At 69.8% G+C, this 16,008-nt stretch overlaps 1 protein-coding gene across 1 annotated transcript; it reads right to left on the reverse strand.

The window, feature by feature from the left end:
• Positions 1–7,482: 7,482 nt before the first annotated feature.
• Positions 7,483–12,972, reverse strand: INSIG2 (insulin induced gene 2). Its single transcript, XM_029063244.2, has 5 exons — positions 12,753–12,972; positions 12,486–12,610; positions 10,246–10,412; positions 8,273–8,441; positions 7,483–7,751 (listed from the first exon to the last, which is right to left on the reverse strand). The coding sequence occupies exons 1-5, from the start codon at positions 12,970–12,972 to the stop codon at positions 7,710–7,712; spliced, it is 723 nt and encodes a 240-aa protein (XP_028919077.1). The 3' UTR covers positions 7,483–7,709.
• Positions 12,973–16,008: the final 3,036 nt, after the last annotated feature.

Raw genomic sequence — 16,008 nt, forward strand, 5'->3', positions numbered from 1 at the left:
TCAACTGAACGGGAGAGTCGTCGGCGGCGGGATTTGAGGAGGGAGGGGGTTCCGGGCCCGAGGCGGGACGTGGGCCGGGCGAGCCGGAGGCCCGGGGAGGAGGCGAGCGGCGGCGGAGGAGCCGGGCGCGCGGCCCGGGCCGGAGGAGGACGGAAGGGAGGGGAGGGAGGACGGGGCCGGGGCGTGGGGGGCTCGGAGGCCGATGGGTGAGGGGTTTCTGTTTGCTGCGGAGGGGGACGGGCAACCCCCGGAGGGTCTTGGGGACTGAACACACGCGGACTGAACGTTTTTGTAGACAAACGACGCGGGCGGCAGAGCGAAATGTGGACCGGAGCGGGGAGAGACGGGAGGCGGGGAGGTCAGCCGGGAGGCCCATCCCGTCATCCAGGCGGGACAGGAGGAGAGATCGTATTAATGATGACAACGTCGATACTTGTTCAGCGCTTACTATGTGCAGGGCACCGTTCTAAGCGCTGGGGGAGATACAGGGGAATGGGGTCGTCCCACATGGGGCTCCCAGTGAATCCCCATTTTCCAGATGAGGTCACTGAGGCCCAGAGGAGCGAAGTGACTCGCCCACAGTCACCCAGCTGACAAGGGGCAGAGCCGGGATTCGAACTCATGACCTCCGACTCCCAGGCCCGAGCTCTTTCCACTGAGCCACGCTAGGGTATCGAAGCCCTACTGGTTTGGACGGAGAGGAAAGGGCGGATTTTTGCGATGTGGTGACGGTCCAACCGGCGGGACTGGGCGGCAGATTGAATACGGGGGTCGACAGAGGGCGACGGGGCCCGGATCGACCGAGCAAGCGACGGACGGTATCTACAGGGAAGCGGCGCGGCTCAGTGGCAAGAGCCCGGGCTTCGGAGTCAGAGGTCACGGGTTCGACTCCCTCCTCTGCCACTCGTCAGCTGCGTGACCGCGGGCCAGTCGCTTCGCTCCTCTGGGCCTCGGTGACCTCATCTGTCAGATGGGGCCGAAGACCGGGAGCCTCGCGCGGGACGGCCCGATGAGCCCGTCTCTCCCCCAAGCGCTTAGAACGGGGCTCCGCCCGTAGTCAGCGCTTAACCGATACCAACGTTATCATTATCATTACTTCTCTGGGCCTCGGTCCCCTCGTCCGTCAAATGGGGATGGAGACCGGGCGCCCCTCGTGGGACGGGGCCTGGGTCCAACCTGATTAGCTCGCATCCGCCCCAGCGCTCGGGACAGAGCCCGGCACACAGTAAGCGCTTAGCCCACGCCATCGTTCTCCCGATCACGGTTAGGATCGTGATCAGGTCGGGGGGCGGTCGGCACGGCGGGGCTCGGATCGACGTACCTATTGGCCGCTGGCGTGGTTTTCCAATCCGCCGAGGCTCGAACCGACCGCTCCCCCTTGATGAGGGCCTATGTGCCGAGGAAGTCCTCGATTCCCCCCGCTCCGGCCCCGACGTCTCCTCTGTGTCCCTTCAGCGGCCTGGTCCGGTGCTCTGGGCCCAGCCCAGCGTTCAGCGCAGAGCGGGCACTCGGCACGGCCTTCGGCAGCCAGTGACCGTGCAGCACGACGCTCGGCACCCGGGGGGGGGGGGGTTCAGCACAGTGCTCGGTACCCAGCGGGTACCCATCCCGGGGCGCCGCACACGGTAGGAGTCCAGCATTCGTTGAGTCAGTCGTATTTATCGGGCGCTTACTGTGTGCGGAGCACCGTACTAAGCGCTTGGAGAGCGCTCGGCGCACAGGAGGAGTCCAGCAAAGCGCTGCCCATACAGCGGTTGCTGCAAGCTTGTTGCGGGCGGGGAATGTGTCTGTCGGTGTATTTTACTCTCCCAAGCGCTTAGCACAGTGCTCCGCACACAGCGGGTGTCCGTTCCAGTCCTCCGCACACAGTAGTTCAGCACAGTGCTCTGCTCACAGTAGGAGTCCAGCATAGCGCTGTACATGCAGCGATTACTAAAGCTCGTTGTGGGTGGGGAATGTGTCCATTGTTGTACTGTCCTCTCCCAAGCGCTTAGCACGGTGCTCTGCACACAATAGGAGTCCAGCACAACGCTCTGCACGCAGTAAGAGTCCAGCACAGCGCTCTCCAAAAACAGTGGTTGCTGCAAGCCCTTCAAAGGGCAGGGACCGTCTCTGTTACCCACGTGTCCATTCCAAGCGCTTAGTACAGTGCTCTGCACACTGTAAGCGCTCAATAAATACGAATGAATGAACGCAAGCCTGTTGCGGACGGGGAATGTGTGTTTATTGTTGTACTGTCCTCTCCCAAGCGCTTAGCACAGTGCTCTGCGCACGGTAAGCGCTCGAAAAATACTACCGAATGAATTGGCGGGTCTGTTTTACTGTTGGCATCCTCCTTTGCCTCCAGTACTAACAATAATAATGTTGGTATCTGTTAAGCGCTTACTATGTGCCAGGCACTGTTCTAAGCGCTGGGGGAGATGCAGGGTGATCAGGTGGTCCCCCGTGGGGGGGGGGGGGGGTCACGGTCCTTATCCCCATTTTCCAGAGGAGGTCACCGAGGCCCAGAGAAGTGAAGCGACTGGCCCGGAGTCACACGGCGGACAAGTGGCGGAGGCGGGATTGGAACCCACGGCCTCTGACTCTCATCACTGAGCCACGCTGCTTCTTTCCAATAGGTGTCCAGCACAGCACTCTGCCCACGGCAGATGCCCAGCACAACACGGTGGACACGGTGAGTACGCCGTCCAGTGCTCTGCACAGAGCGGGTGCTCAGCACGGTAATAACAATAATGATAATGTTGGTATCTGTTAGGCGCTTTACTATGTGCCGAGCACCGTTCTAAGCGCTGGGGCAGATACAGGGTCATCAGGTTGCCCCACGGGAGGCTCCCGGCTAATCCCCATTTTCCAGATGAGGGCACTGAGGCCCAGAGAAGTGAAGCGACTCGCCCACGGTCACACAGCTGACGAGCGGCAGAGCCGGGAGTCGAACCCATGACCTCGGACTCCGAAGCCCGGGCTCTTGCCACTGAGCAGGAATTAATCAATGATAGTAATGATGATATTAAGTGCTTACTCTCCGCCAAGCACTGTTCTAAGTGCTGGGATAGATACAGGTTCATCGGGTTGGACCCGGTCCCTGTCCCTGGAGGGGCTCATGGTCGTCGTCCCCGTTTTCCAGAGGAGGGAACTGAGGCACAGAGAAGAAGAAGAAGAACGGTTCTCGCTAAGCGCTTACTACGTGCCGGGCGCTGGACCAAGCGCTGGGGTGGGGCTGAGCAAACGGGATCGGCCACGGTCCCCGTCCCACGGGGGGCTCGCGGTCTCCATCCCCGTTGGACGGACGAGGTCACCGAGGCCCAGAGAAGTGAAGTGACTCACCCAAGGTCACACAGCCAATCGGTGGCAGAGTGGAATTAGTAATAATAACGTTGGTATTCGTTAAGCGCCTCCTCTGTGCCGAGCACCGTTCTAAGCGCTGGGGGAGATACGGGGTCATGGGGTCGTCCCACGTGGGGCTCCCGGTCTTCATCCCCATTTTCCAGATGAGGTCGCCGAGACCCAGAGGAAGTGAAGCGACTCGCCCCGAGTCACCCGGCTGACAGGCGGCGGATCCGGAATTAGAACCCAAGGCCTCGGACTCCCAAGCGCGGGGTCTTTCCGCCGAGCCAAGCTGCTCCTTAATTAATAACGCTGGCATCTGTTAAGCGCCTCCCACGTGCCGAGCACCGTCCTAAGCGCCGGGGGAGACACGGGGGAGTCAGGTCGTCCCACGTGGGGCTCGCGGTCTTCATCCCCATTTTCCAGATGAGGTCACCGAGGCACAGAGAAGTGAAGCGACTCGCCCACGGTCACCCAGCTGACAGGTGGCAGAGCTGGGATTCGAACTCATGACCTCCGACTCCAAAGCCCGGGCTCTTTCCACTGAGCCGCGCTGCTTCCACGTCCCGTGGAATTAGTCCCGTGTCCAAAATCGGCACACCTAAGTGGAGTCATCTGGGCTCCCCAGGACCGCTCTGGCCCCATCTGCTCTAAAATCCATCTTTTGGGGGGGGCAGGTGAAGCAGGGGGGTCCGATTCACGGCCACTGGGGTCCGGCCCGGGAGCAGAGTGAGCGCCTAACGAGTACCGTGAGAGAAAGAAAGGAAGAGGGAGCACCGGAGAGCCGACCGGTGGGTCTGAAGGGGCACCGGAGAGCCGCCGTCGGGTCTGAGGGAGCACCGGAGAGCCGCCGTCGGGTCTGAGGGAGCACCGGGAACCCGCCGCATGGCCCGAGGGAGCACCGCAGAGCTACCGTTGGGTCCGAGGGAGCACCGGGGACCCGCCATTCGGCCCGAGGGAGCACCGGAGAGGCGCCGTCGCGTCCGAGGGAGCGCCGGAGAGCCGCCGTCGGGTCCGAGGGAGCAGTGGGGAGCCACCGTCGGGCCCGGGGGAGCTAGAGAGCCGCCGCCGGGCCCGCGGGAGCACCTCCGACCGCCCCGGGCACCGGGCACGACGCTCCGCGCGCACGAGGCCGGGAGCCCGTCGGGCGTCCGCTAACTCTGTTCCACTCCCCCGAGCGCTCAGCGCAGCGCTCTGCCCGCGGGAGACAGGAAGCTCCCCGGGGGCGGTGCCTCTCAACCCTAGTCTGATGATAACGCTGGTATTCGTTAAGCGCCCGCCCTGCGCCGAGCACCGTTCTGAGCGCCGGGGGAGATACGGGGTCATCGGGTCGTCCCACGGGAGGCTCACGGTCGATCCCCACTTTCCAGACGAGGGAACCGAGGCCCGGAGAAGTGAAGCGACTCAGCCACGGTCCCACAGCTGACGGGTGGCGGAGCCGGGAGTCGGACCCGTGACCTCTGACTCCCAAGCCCGGGCCCTTCCCACCGAGCCACGCTGCCTCCCCGAGCGCTCAGCACAGTGTCCCGCACGCGGACGGGAAGCCTCTCGAGGGCGGGGATCGCGTCCCCCGACCGCTCCGCGGTCCTCCCCGGCGCCCGGTACGGCGCTCCGTAGACGCCGCCGACCGCGCGGGCGCCCCGGGGCTCGGGACGGGGCCGCCGGACCGTGAACTCCTCGCGGGCCAGGAGGCGATGATGTCGGTATCCGTCGAGCGCCTACTGCGTGCCGAGCGCCGTTCTAAGCGCTGGGGGAGACGCGGGGGAATGGGGGCCGTCCCGCGTGGGGCTCGCGGTCTTCATCCCCATCTTCCGGATGGGGTCAACCGAGGCGCCGAGAAGCCAAGCGACTCGGCCGGGGCCACGCGGCCGACAGGTGGCCGCGCTGGGCCGGCCCCCGCCTCTGTCGCGACGCCCCACGGGAGCGCTCAGTAAGTAGCACCCGATCGATCGAACGGCTGGAGCGCTTCGTGTGCGGCGCGCCGGTGGAGAGCGAGCGCTCGGGAGCCCGGCCGCGCCGGGCAGAGCTGACCGGGAGGGGGGTCGTCGGAACCCGCCCCCGTGCCCTTCGACCCCCCCCGCCCCGCTCCAGGCGGGCAGCGGCCCCGGAGGGAGGCGGTCGGGGGTCCGTGACGAGGATGATAATGGCACCTGTTAAGCGCTCGCTACGTGCCGGGCACTGTAATAATGATAACAGTCATAACGTTGGTAACCGTTAAGCGCTCACTATGTGCCGAGCACCGTTCTAAGCGCCGGGGGAGACACCGGGGAATCGGGTCGCCCCCCCGCGGGGCTCCCGGTCTCCATCCCCATTTGACAGATGAGGGAACTGAGGCACCGGGAAGTGAAGCGACTCGCCCACGGTCACCCAGCCGACGGGTGGCGTAGCCGGGATCCGAACCCGTGACCTCTGACTCCAAGGCCCCTGCTCCTTCCTTCCGCTGAGCCACGCTGCTTCTCTACTGCACTGAGCGCCGGGGCGGGTCCCAGCCAACGGGGTCGGACACGGCCCCCGCGGGGGGCTCACCGTCTCCGTCCCCGTTTGACGGGCGAGGGAACTGAGGCCGGGAGGAGCGAAGCGACCCGCCCGAGGTCACGCGGCGGACGGAGCCGAGATCGGAATCCGGATCCTTAATAATGCGAGTAATGACCGTACTAAGCGCCGGGGGGGGGGGGGATACAAGCAAATTGGATTGGACCCGGTCCCCGTCCCCCGCCCAGCGGGGCTCCGCGGCAAGAGGCCGGGCCCGGGAGTCAGAGGCGGTGGGTTCGGATCCCGGCTCCGCCGCTCGTCCGCCGCGTGCCCTCGGGCGAGTCACCCACCTCTCTGGGCCTCGGTTTCCGCATCTGTCAAAAGGGGACGGAGACCGGGAGCCCGTCCGACCCGACTTGCTCGTAATAACGACGACGACGACGATGATAAAAGCGGTCCTTGTTAAGGGCTTATCATGTGCCAAGCACTGTACTGAGCACTGTCCACCGAGCACTGTATAGAGAAGCAGCGTGGCTCGGTGGAAAGAGCCCGGGCTTTGGCGTCAGAGGACATGGGTTCGAATCCCGGCTCGGCCACTCTTCAGCTGTGGGACTTTGGGCGGAGTCGCTTCACTTCTCGGGGCCTCGGTTCCCTCATCTGGAAAACGGGGATGAAGACCGGGAGCCCCACCTGGGACGACCTGATTCCCCCGCATCCCCCCCGGCGCTTAGAACGGTGCTCGGCACATAGGAGGCGCTTACCGGATACCAACACCGGAGCGGATCCAAGCAAACCGGGACGGACCCCGTCCCCGTCCCCCGTGGGGCTCGCGGTCTTCATCCCCATTCGACAGACGAGGGAACCGAGGCCCGGAGAAGGGAAGCGACTCGCCCGAGGTCACCCGGCCGACAAGCGGCGGAGCCGGGATTAGAACCCGCGACCTTCCGACTCCCGGGCTCGGGCTCTACCCACTCCACGGCGCCGCTTCTCCCAAGTCGAGCCGGACGCAGTCCCTGTCCCCCGTGGGCTCCCCCGGCGGGGCTCAGCGGCAAGAGCCCGGGCTTGGGAGTCAGAGGTCGCGGGTTCGAATCCCGGCCCCGCCGCTCGTCAGCTGGGTGACTTTGGGCCAGTCGCTTCACTTCTCTGGGCCTCGGCGACCTCATCCGTCGAATGGGGGAGGGAGAAGGCCGCGAGCCCCCCGTGGGACCACCTGACCCCTCCGGATCCCCCCCCCGCCCCCCCCCCCCGCGGCGCTCGGGACGGTGCTCGGCACGTGATAAGCGCTTAGATCACCATCGTTGGCCCCATTTTCCAGATGAGGTCACCGAGGCCCAGAGAAGCGAAGCGACGCGCCCGCGGTCGCCCGGCAGACGAGGGGCGGAGCCGGGATGGGAACCCGTGACCTTCCGACTCCCGGGCCCGGGCCCCACCGCGACGCTTGAGCGCGGCGTCCGGCACGTGGCAGGCGCCGAACGAGAACGGCAATCGTCGGACTTCTCAGATTATTATTACAAGCGCGAAGACGCGAAGCGCGAAGACGGTCGACCGCGGCGTGGGGCGGAGGGTGCGGCGGCCACCGGGGCGCACGGGCGCAGGGGCGCGAGGGAGGGGGGCGGCCGAGGCCGCCCGGCGGGTCCCCCGCGGGGCCCGGGGCCCTCCGGCCTCACGCCGGGCCCCCGGGGCCGCCCCGTCCGTCCGTCCCCGCGTCCGGCGGCGCCGATCTCCGGGGCCCGCGCTCGGGGTGCGGGGATCCGCCGCTCCCGTCCCCTCGGGGGCCTCCCCTCGCCGGGCCCGCGGGCCGGGCCGTGGCGGTCCCGGAGAGGGTCCGGGCTCCCCGGGCGGGGTCCGGCCGTCCCGCGCCGCGGCCGGAGGGTCCCCGGAGCGTCCGGTCCGTCGCCGCCCGCGGGGGGGGCTCACTCCGGGTGGGTCTTTTCCGCCGTCGCTTGGCATTCGTACTGGGGGCGGGGGGGGGGGGGGGGGGGGCCGGTGAGGGTCGTCCCCCGGCCTCCGCGCCCGGCCCCCGCGGGGGACAGAGAGGCGGCGCCCCCGTCCCCGGGGCTGGCGCGGACCGGCTCCTTCCGGCGGAGGCTGGAGGCAGTTGAGGAAAGGGGAGGCCGGGGGCCGCCCGGGAGGACGGCGACCGGCCGCCTCCGCCCGCCCCCGACCTCCTCCCGCTCCCCGGCCCCCCGATTTCCCGGCCTCCGCCCGCTCCCTGACCTCCCCAGCCTCCGCCCTCTCCCTCCACCCCTGCCCCCACCCTTCATCCAACCCCCGGCCTCTCCAGCCTCCACCCTCTCCCCGCACCCCCGGCCTCTCCGGCCTCCCGCCGATCCCCGAGCTCTCCGGCCTCCGTTCTCCCCCAAGCCTCCGCCCGCTCCCCGGCCTCCCGGTTCCCGCCCCCCCGCCCCCCCGGCCTCCGCCCGCCCCCCGCGGCCCCCCTCCGCTCCCCGCGCCCCCGAACGCCCGTCCTCCTCACCTCTCCGGCCTCCCCCCGGGCCCCCGGGCCGGCCCCGGCCCCCGGCGGGGCGGGGGGCGGCCGGCTCACCATGGCCAGCTGGCGGCCGATGTTCCCCACGGTGACGCCGCCGGCGAAGAAGATGGAAGGGAGCCAGGAGCGAACGTAGAGGAAGTCGGGCGAGGAGTACCTGCCGCGACAGGCCGCGCGCGGACACACGGAGGCGGTCGGGGCCGGGCCCGAGGGACCCCCCTCCCCCCCCCCCGCCCCCCCTCGCTGGGGCGCGGCGGCGGGCGCCTAATGCCCGTGGGGCGGACGCCGCCCGGTCATCTTTCGGGGCAGACGGTACCCGTCGAGCACCCGCCGCGCGCCGGGCACCGGACCGGGCGCCGTCCCCCGCCGGGGCTCACGGTCTCCAACCCCGTTCTCCGGAGGAGGGGACCGAGGCCCGGAGAAGCGAGAGACTCGCCCGAGGACCCGCGGCAGACGGGCGGCGGGGCCGGGATTAGAACCCGGGTCCTTCCGCCCCCCTCGGGCCGGTCGCCCGGCGTCTCTGGGCCTCGGTCCCCCCCGCCGCGGAACGGGCATTCAACCCCTTTCCCCTATTTGAGGCCAAAGGTCCCACGTGGCCTCGAACGCCGCGCCCCCCCCGGCGCCCGGTGCGGCGCCCGGCAAGCGCTCAACGAATGCCGCGTCCGTGGCAACGTTAACACACGTCAGGCGCTCGCTGGACGTCGAGAGAAGCGGCGCGGCTCAGCGGCGAGAGGCCGGGCTCGGGAGTCAGCGGCCGCGGGTCCGGATCCCGGCTCCGCCGCCTGTCGGCCGGGCGACCTCGGGCGAGTCGCTGCGCTTCTCCGGGCCTCGGTCCCCTCGTCCGTCCGACGGAGACCGCGAGCCTCACGGGGGACGGGGACCGGGTCCGACCACGGTCGGCCTCCGGCGCTCAGAACGGTGCTCCGCACCCGGCGCGTGCTCGGCGCGTGCCACTCCTCTCACTATTCTGAGCACCGTTCTAAGCGCTGGGGGAGACACGAGGCGATCAGGTGGCCCCCCGTGGGGCTCCCCGTCTTCCTCCCCATTTGGCGGACGAGGTCACCGAGGCCCAGAGAGGTGAAGCGACCGGCCCGGAGCTGCCGGGATCGGAACCCGTGACCTCTGACTCCCGAGCCCGGCCTCCTGCCGCCGGGCCTCGCCGTTTCTCGGCTACGCCCCGGCACCTCAGTCGGTGCTCGGCACACGGCGAGCGTGGAAACGGCGACCTCCTCCCGGGGCCTCCGGCTCGCCCGGCCCGCCGCCGGCCCCCGGCCCGGAACGTCCTCCCTCCTCAAATCCCACCTCCTCCCGGCAGCCCTCCCCGACCGCGCCCTCCTCTCCCCCCGCTCCCTTCGGCGTCGCCCCGACTCGCTCCGTTTCTTCATCCCCCCTCCCTCAGCCCGCTTCCGTCCTCGTCCCTCATTTCCGTCCGTCCGTCCGTCCGTCCGTCCCCGATCGGACCGTGAGCCCGTCGCCGGGCAGGGACGGCCTCTCCCTGTTGCCCGATCGCCCATTCCAAGCGCTCGGCCCGGTGCCCCGCACACGGTGAGCGCTCAACAGATACTAGCGAATGAGCGGGTCGGTCTCTATTGACGTCCGTCGGCCCGTCTGGACCGTCGGCCGGGCGTGGGCGGGGAATGGGTCTCCGTTTACTGCCGCGTCGTCCTCGCCCGAGCGCTCGGTCCGGCGCTCCGCACGGAGGAGGCGCTCCATAAATACCACTGAGTGAACGAGTGAACCTCTATCCACGTCCGTCACCCCCCCCCCCCGGACGGTCGGCCGGTCGCGGGCGGGGAACGGCTCCGTCCACTGCCGCGTCGTCCTCTCCCGGGCGCCCGGCCCGGTGCCCCGCGCACGGTAAGCGCTCAGTCCGCGGGACCGGATGAAAGGGCGAGGCCCGCGGCCCCGGCCGGGGCGCCCCCCCCCCCGCCCGGCCCCCGCCCCCGGGCCCGGCGGCTCACCGGTAGACGCCGTGGTGGACGAGCAGCTGGGTGCCCGCGGTGCCCAGGACGGCGACGCCCAGCCCCAGGCCCAGGCCGCTGCGGGACCGGTCGAACGTCCACCACAGTCCCACCGACAGGGCCGCCACCGTCAGCGACAGCTGCAGGTTGTTGGCGAAATCCACTTTCTGGCCCGGCCGTCAAGGAAGCGTCCCGTCCCCGCGGGCCCGGGCGGGGACGCCGGGGCCCCTCCCCGCCGCCCCCTCCGCCCTCGCCGGCCTCCCGAGATCCCGCCGCCTCCGGGGAGCCCTCCCCGCCGCGGCCCCGGCCTCCCCGGGGCTCGGCGGCGAGAGCCCGGGCTCGGGGGCCGGAGGTCACGGGTTCGAATGCCGGCCCCGCCGCTCGGCGGCGGGCGAGTCGCTTCCCCTCTCTGGGCCTCGGTTCCCTCATCTGTCAAACGGGGATGAAGCCGGCGAGCCCCACGTGGGGCGACTCAGGACGGGGCTCCGCACAGAGTGAGCGCTTCACCAATACCGACGTCATGACGGTTAACAGACGCCTACGTTATTAGTCACTTAACTTCTCTGTGCCTCGGTTCCCTCGTCCGTCAAATGGGGATTAAGACCGTGGGCCCCACGTGGGACGACCCGACTCCCCCGTGTCTCCCCCGGCGCTCAGAACAGTGCTCTGCACAGAGTAAGCGCTCAACGAACACCAACATCATTATAAGAGCCCCGGGAATCCCGACGGCGTCTCTTCAGCGCGGACTAGGTGCCGGGCGCCGGACCGAGCGCCGGCGGGGACGCGGGCAACTCGGGTGGGCCCCGGTCCCTAGCTCCCTTTTCCGGAGGAGGGAACCGAGGCCCGGAGAAGCCAGGTGACTCGGCCGAGGTGACTAGAACCCGGGACCTCCCGACTGCCGGGCCCGGGCTCTAGCCTTCTCCGTCTGCCTTAGGGAAGCGGCGCGGCTCAGCGGGAAGAGCCCGGGCTCGGGGGTCGGAGGTCGCGGGTTCGAATCCCGGCCCCCGCCGCTCGGCGCCCGGGTGACCGCGGGCGAGCCGCTTCCCCGGGCCTCGGTGGCCTCGTCTGGAAAACGGGGATGAAGACCGGGAGCCTCACGCGGGACGACCCGATGACCCCGGATCTCCCCCGGCGCTCAGAACGGCGCCCGGCACACCGTAAGCGCTTAACAGACGCCAACATTATTACTCCCGTTGCTGCCCCTGCACTTCCGTCTGTCCCCTTCAAGCAGTCTTCCCCCTTCCTTTACGGTATCCGTTAAGCGCCCGCCCCGTGCCGGGCACCGCGCCGAGCGCCGGAGCGGACGCGGCCCAGTCGGGTCGGACGGGGTCCCCCGTCCCGCGTGGGGCTCGCGGCCTCCGCCCCCGTTTTCCCGGAGGAGGGGACGGAGGAGGCCCGGAGGAGCGAAGCGACTCGCCCCAGGTCACCCGGCGGACGGGCGGCGGGGCCGGGATCGGAACCCGGGGCCCCGTGACCCAGCACGCCGCTTCTCGACACCCCCGGGGCGGACGGACCGGGGAGGGTCACGGGGCCCCGGGTCCTAATCCCGAGGCCTCGAGCGCCCGCGCGTATCTGTACGTATTTATTAGTCTATCTTATTATCGCGGCGTCCGCACCTACGCTCCCGTCGATCGGCTCCGACGGTACGGACGCCCGTCCGCCCGCCCGCCCGGCTTCGTCGTCCGTCCCCTCGCCGGGAGGGGACGGTCCCTCTCTGCTGCCGGGCCGGGCCCTCCGGGCGCTCGGTCCGGTGCCCCGCGCACGGCGAGCGCTCCGTAAACAGCGCGGCTCGGCGGGAAGGGCCGGGGTCCGGGAGCCGGGGGTCACGGGTTCGGGTCCCGGCCCCGCCCCTCGCCGGCCGGGCGACCGCGGGCGAGTCGCTTCTCTGGGCCCCGGTTCCCTCCTCCGGAAAACGGGGCCGAAGAGCGGGGGGGGATCCCCCCCCCCCCGGCGCTCGGGACGGCGCTCCGCGCCGAGCAAGCGCTCGACGGATACCGACGTTATTATTAATGACGCTGGACGGGCGGGGGGGGGGGGGGGGATCACCTCCGCTGACTCTAGTCTCCTCTCTCCCCGGCGCCCGGCCCCGCGCCGCGCGCGGAGGCGGCGCCCCGGAAACCGCCGGCGACCCATCGGGCGGCTCGGGTCCCCGCCGGACCGGACGGGGCCTCCGCGGGGAGGCGGCCGGGGGGGTCTCCGGGGAGGCCGGGGGCCCGGGCGGGGGCGCGGGGCAAGGATACGGCGCTGGCGTGGTTGATGCCCACGAAGACGGCGACGCAGCGGATGACGCTGGACCACTCCCGCTTGAACCGGTGCGGCTCGCCCAGGTGGCGGTCGACGCACGGGTACAGCAGGCCGATCGCGGCTGCCCGCGGGCACACGACGGGGCCCTGAGCGTCCCCGGCGCGCCTCCGGGGGCCCGGCGTCCGTCCCTCCGTCCCGTCCCGCTCCCTCCCCGGGGCGCGGCGGGCGGGGGCGGGGTCCGCGCGGGGCGGGGGGTCACTCACCGGCGGCGGTCCCGCAGCAGGGGGGCACCCACCAGGCGGAGCCGAGGGCGCCGGCCAGCACGTCCGGCGGGAAGAGGGTGACGTGGCGCTGCACCTGCAGCAGGTTGAGGACCAGGGCCAGCGCCGCCCCCACGGCGAACAGCAGGCCCCCGCGGGCCGCCACGCTCACCCCCCGGCCCCCGCCCCCCGGGCACGGCCCCCCGTCCCGGCCGTCCGCCATGCCCGCCGCGCCGCCGGCGCCCGCCGTCCCGGGCCTCGGCCGGTCGGGGCCCGCGCCGCCGGGGAGCACCGGGACGCCTGCGGGAGGGAAGGGGACCGCGTCTCAGCCCCTGACCGCCCCGGGCCCCCCCGCCCGTCTCCCATCCCCCCGGGCCCCGCCCGGCACCCCCCCCCCCGCCCCGCCCATCCTCCGCGCCCCCGCTCGCCCCCATCCGCTCCGCCCGTCCTCATCCCCGGCCCGCTCCCCACACCCCCATTCATTGCCCACCCCGCCCGTGCCTCCCACCCCCCCCACCTCTATTCACTGCCCACCCACCCCCCCCGCCCGCCCCCTCCCCGCTCCTGCCCATCCCCATCCGCCGCCCGGCCCCCAAACCCCCGCTCGGTGCCCCCCCCGCCCGCCCCCTACCCGGGGCCGTGGCCTCCCCCGGGGTAGGGAGCGCGGCCCCCCGCTCCATCGTCCGCCCCCGGGCGCCGGGCGCCGCGCTCCGCTCGCGGTCGGCGCCCCGAGCCCGCCTGCCGGGCGCGCCGGGAAGACGGCCGGCCACGGCTCCGACCGGGCCCGTCCGAAACGGAGCCCCTCGTCCTCCCGCCCCGCGACCCCGGGGTCGCGGGGCGGGCGGGCCGCCGGCCGCGCCGTCCCGCCCGTCCCCCTCTACGCCGTCTATCCTACCGTCCCCTCCCGGGCGCTCGGTCCGGCGCTCCGCAGGGGGTGGGCGCTCGGCAAATACGAGCGAACGAATGAACTGGGAGCCGGTCCCGCCTCCGGAGCGTCGCTACCGCCTGCCCTCTCCTCTCCGTCCGAACGGCCCCCGCGCCGAGCCGAGCCCCCGTCCTCTCCCCGCTCCGTGTCGTCTCTCGGCCGCAACGCCCGGTCCACGCCCCCCCCCCCCGCCCCCCGGGCCCCCCCGAGGGGTCGCCCGGCCCCCTCCCCGTCGGCCCCGCGGCCGGGCGTCGCCTCGCCCCCCCACCCCCCCCCGCCTTACCGATCGCTCGATCGCTAAGGGAGAAGCGGCGCGGCTTGGGAGTCGGGGGTCGCGGGCTCCGATCCCGCCTCCGCCCCTCCTCGGCTGTGTGACGGTCACTTGGCTTCTCCGGGCCTCGGTTCCCTCATCTGTCAAAGGGGGGTGGAGACCGCGAGTCGCACGGGGGCCCGCCCCGTCACCTCGTACCCCCCCCCCCCCCGGCGCTTAGAACGGCGCCGGGCACAGAGCAGGCGCTCGACGAATGCCGTCGTCGTCACTGCCGACGACCGGCCTCTATCACACGCTCACCGCGGGCCGGGGCGCCGTACCGGGTCCGAGCGGACGGGGTTGGAGCCGGTCCCCGTCCCGCGCGGGGCTGGCCGTTTCAGCCCCCGCTTCAGAGGGGGGAACCGCGGCCCGCCGAAGCCAAGTGACTCACCCGAGGTCACGCGGCGGACGGGGGGCGGACCGGGGATTGGAACTCACGACCTCCTGACCCCTTGCCTTCTCCGCTCCCTTGAGCGCGTCGCTCTTCTGGGCACGGGGCAGGTGTCTGCCCTACTGACGTGTCGTACGTGGCTCGGCGGCAAGGGCCCGGGCTTGGGAGCCAGAGGTCAGGGGTTCGAATCCCGGCTCCGCCACTCATCAGCTGCGCGACTTTGGGCGCGTCACTTCGCTTCTCCGGGCCTCAGTTCCCTCTTCCGTAAAACGGGGATGAAGAACGTGAGCCCCACGGGCGACATGCTGATCGGCCTGTATCTCCCCCAGCGCTCAGAACGGTGCTTGGCACATAGTGAGCGTTCGACGAATACCCACGTTATTATTAATTCAGTCGTGTTTATTAGGCGCTCACTGTGGGCAGGGCACTGGACTGAGCGCTGGGGAGAGGACGACAGAACGACAGACACGTTAAGGTCTAGAGGCCCAAATGCTCAGTCCAGTGCTCTGCACCGAGTAAGCGCTCACTAAATCGTGGCTCAGTGGCAAGAGCCCGGGCTTTGGAGTCGGAGGTCACGGGTTCGAATCCCGGCTCTGCCACTTGTCAGCCGTGTGACCGTGGGCGAGTCACTTCACTTCTCTGGGCCTCAGTGGCCTCATCTGTGAAATGGGGATGAAGACCGTGAGCCCCACGGGGGACGACCCGATTCCCCTGTGTCTCCCCCAGCGCTTGGAACGGTGCGTGGCACAGAGTCAGCGCTTAACCGATACCAACTTTACTAATATTATTATGACTCTTCTCTCTCTCCGTTCTCACGGACGCATGCAGACGCGGTGCAGGAGCTGGCCGGATGAGGGGGGAATGTCGTGCGCGGCGCTGAGCGCTGTGAGGGCCGCCCTGCCCAGCCGCTTCCTTCCTGTTGGCAAAGACCGGACGCCGCCGTCCCTCCCCCCGGCCCCCCCAAAGCCCCCGCTGCCCACCCCCAGACCCCGGTGCCCCTCCTCCCCTCCCTCCCCCAACCCTGATGCCCTTCAGTGCTCTGCACATAGTAAGCACTCAACAGATGCCATCGTTATTACCATTATTATTATTATCCCCCCCCCCCCGACCCTGGTGCCCCTCCTCCCTTCTCCCCCTCACCTTGATAAGAACAATAATAATAACGTTGGTATCTGTTAAGGCGCTTACTACGTGCAGAGCACTGTTGTAAGCGCTGGGGGAGACGCAGGGTCATCGGGTGGTCCCCCGTGAGGCTCACGGTCTTAACCCCCATTTTACAGAGGAGGTCACTGAGGCCCAGAGAAGTGAAGCGACTTGGCCACGGTCACGCAGCTGACAAGTGGCGGGGCCGGGATTCGAACCCTTGACCGCTGGCTCAAGCCCGGGCTCTTGCCCCTGAGCGACGCTGCTTGCCTGATGCCCTTCAGTGCTTTGCACAGAGTAAGCACTTACCAAATGCCATCATTATTATGATTATTATTACTATTATTCTCCCTCCCCTCAAGCCCCTGATGCCCCTCTTCCCCTCCCCCCCAGACCCTGATGCCCTTCGGCGCTTCGCACGTAGTAAGCACTTAACAGACGCCATCACCGTTATTATGACGATGATTATTACTATTGTTCCCCCTCCCCC

The sequence above is a fragment of the Ornithorhynchus anatinus genome, chromosome 1, assembly GCF_004115215.2.
Source record: "Ornithorhynchus anatinus isolate Pmale09 chromosome 1, mOrnAna1.pri.v4, whole genome shotgun sequence".
Taxonomy (NCBI): domain Eukaryota; kingdom Metazoa; phylum Chordata; class Mammalia; order Monotremata; family Ornithorhynchidae; genus Ornithorhynchus; species Ornithorhynchus anatinus.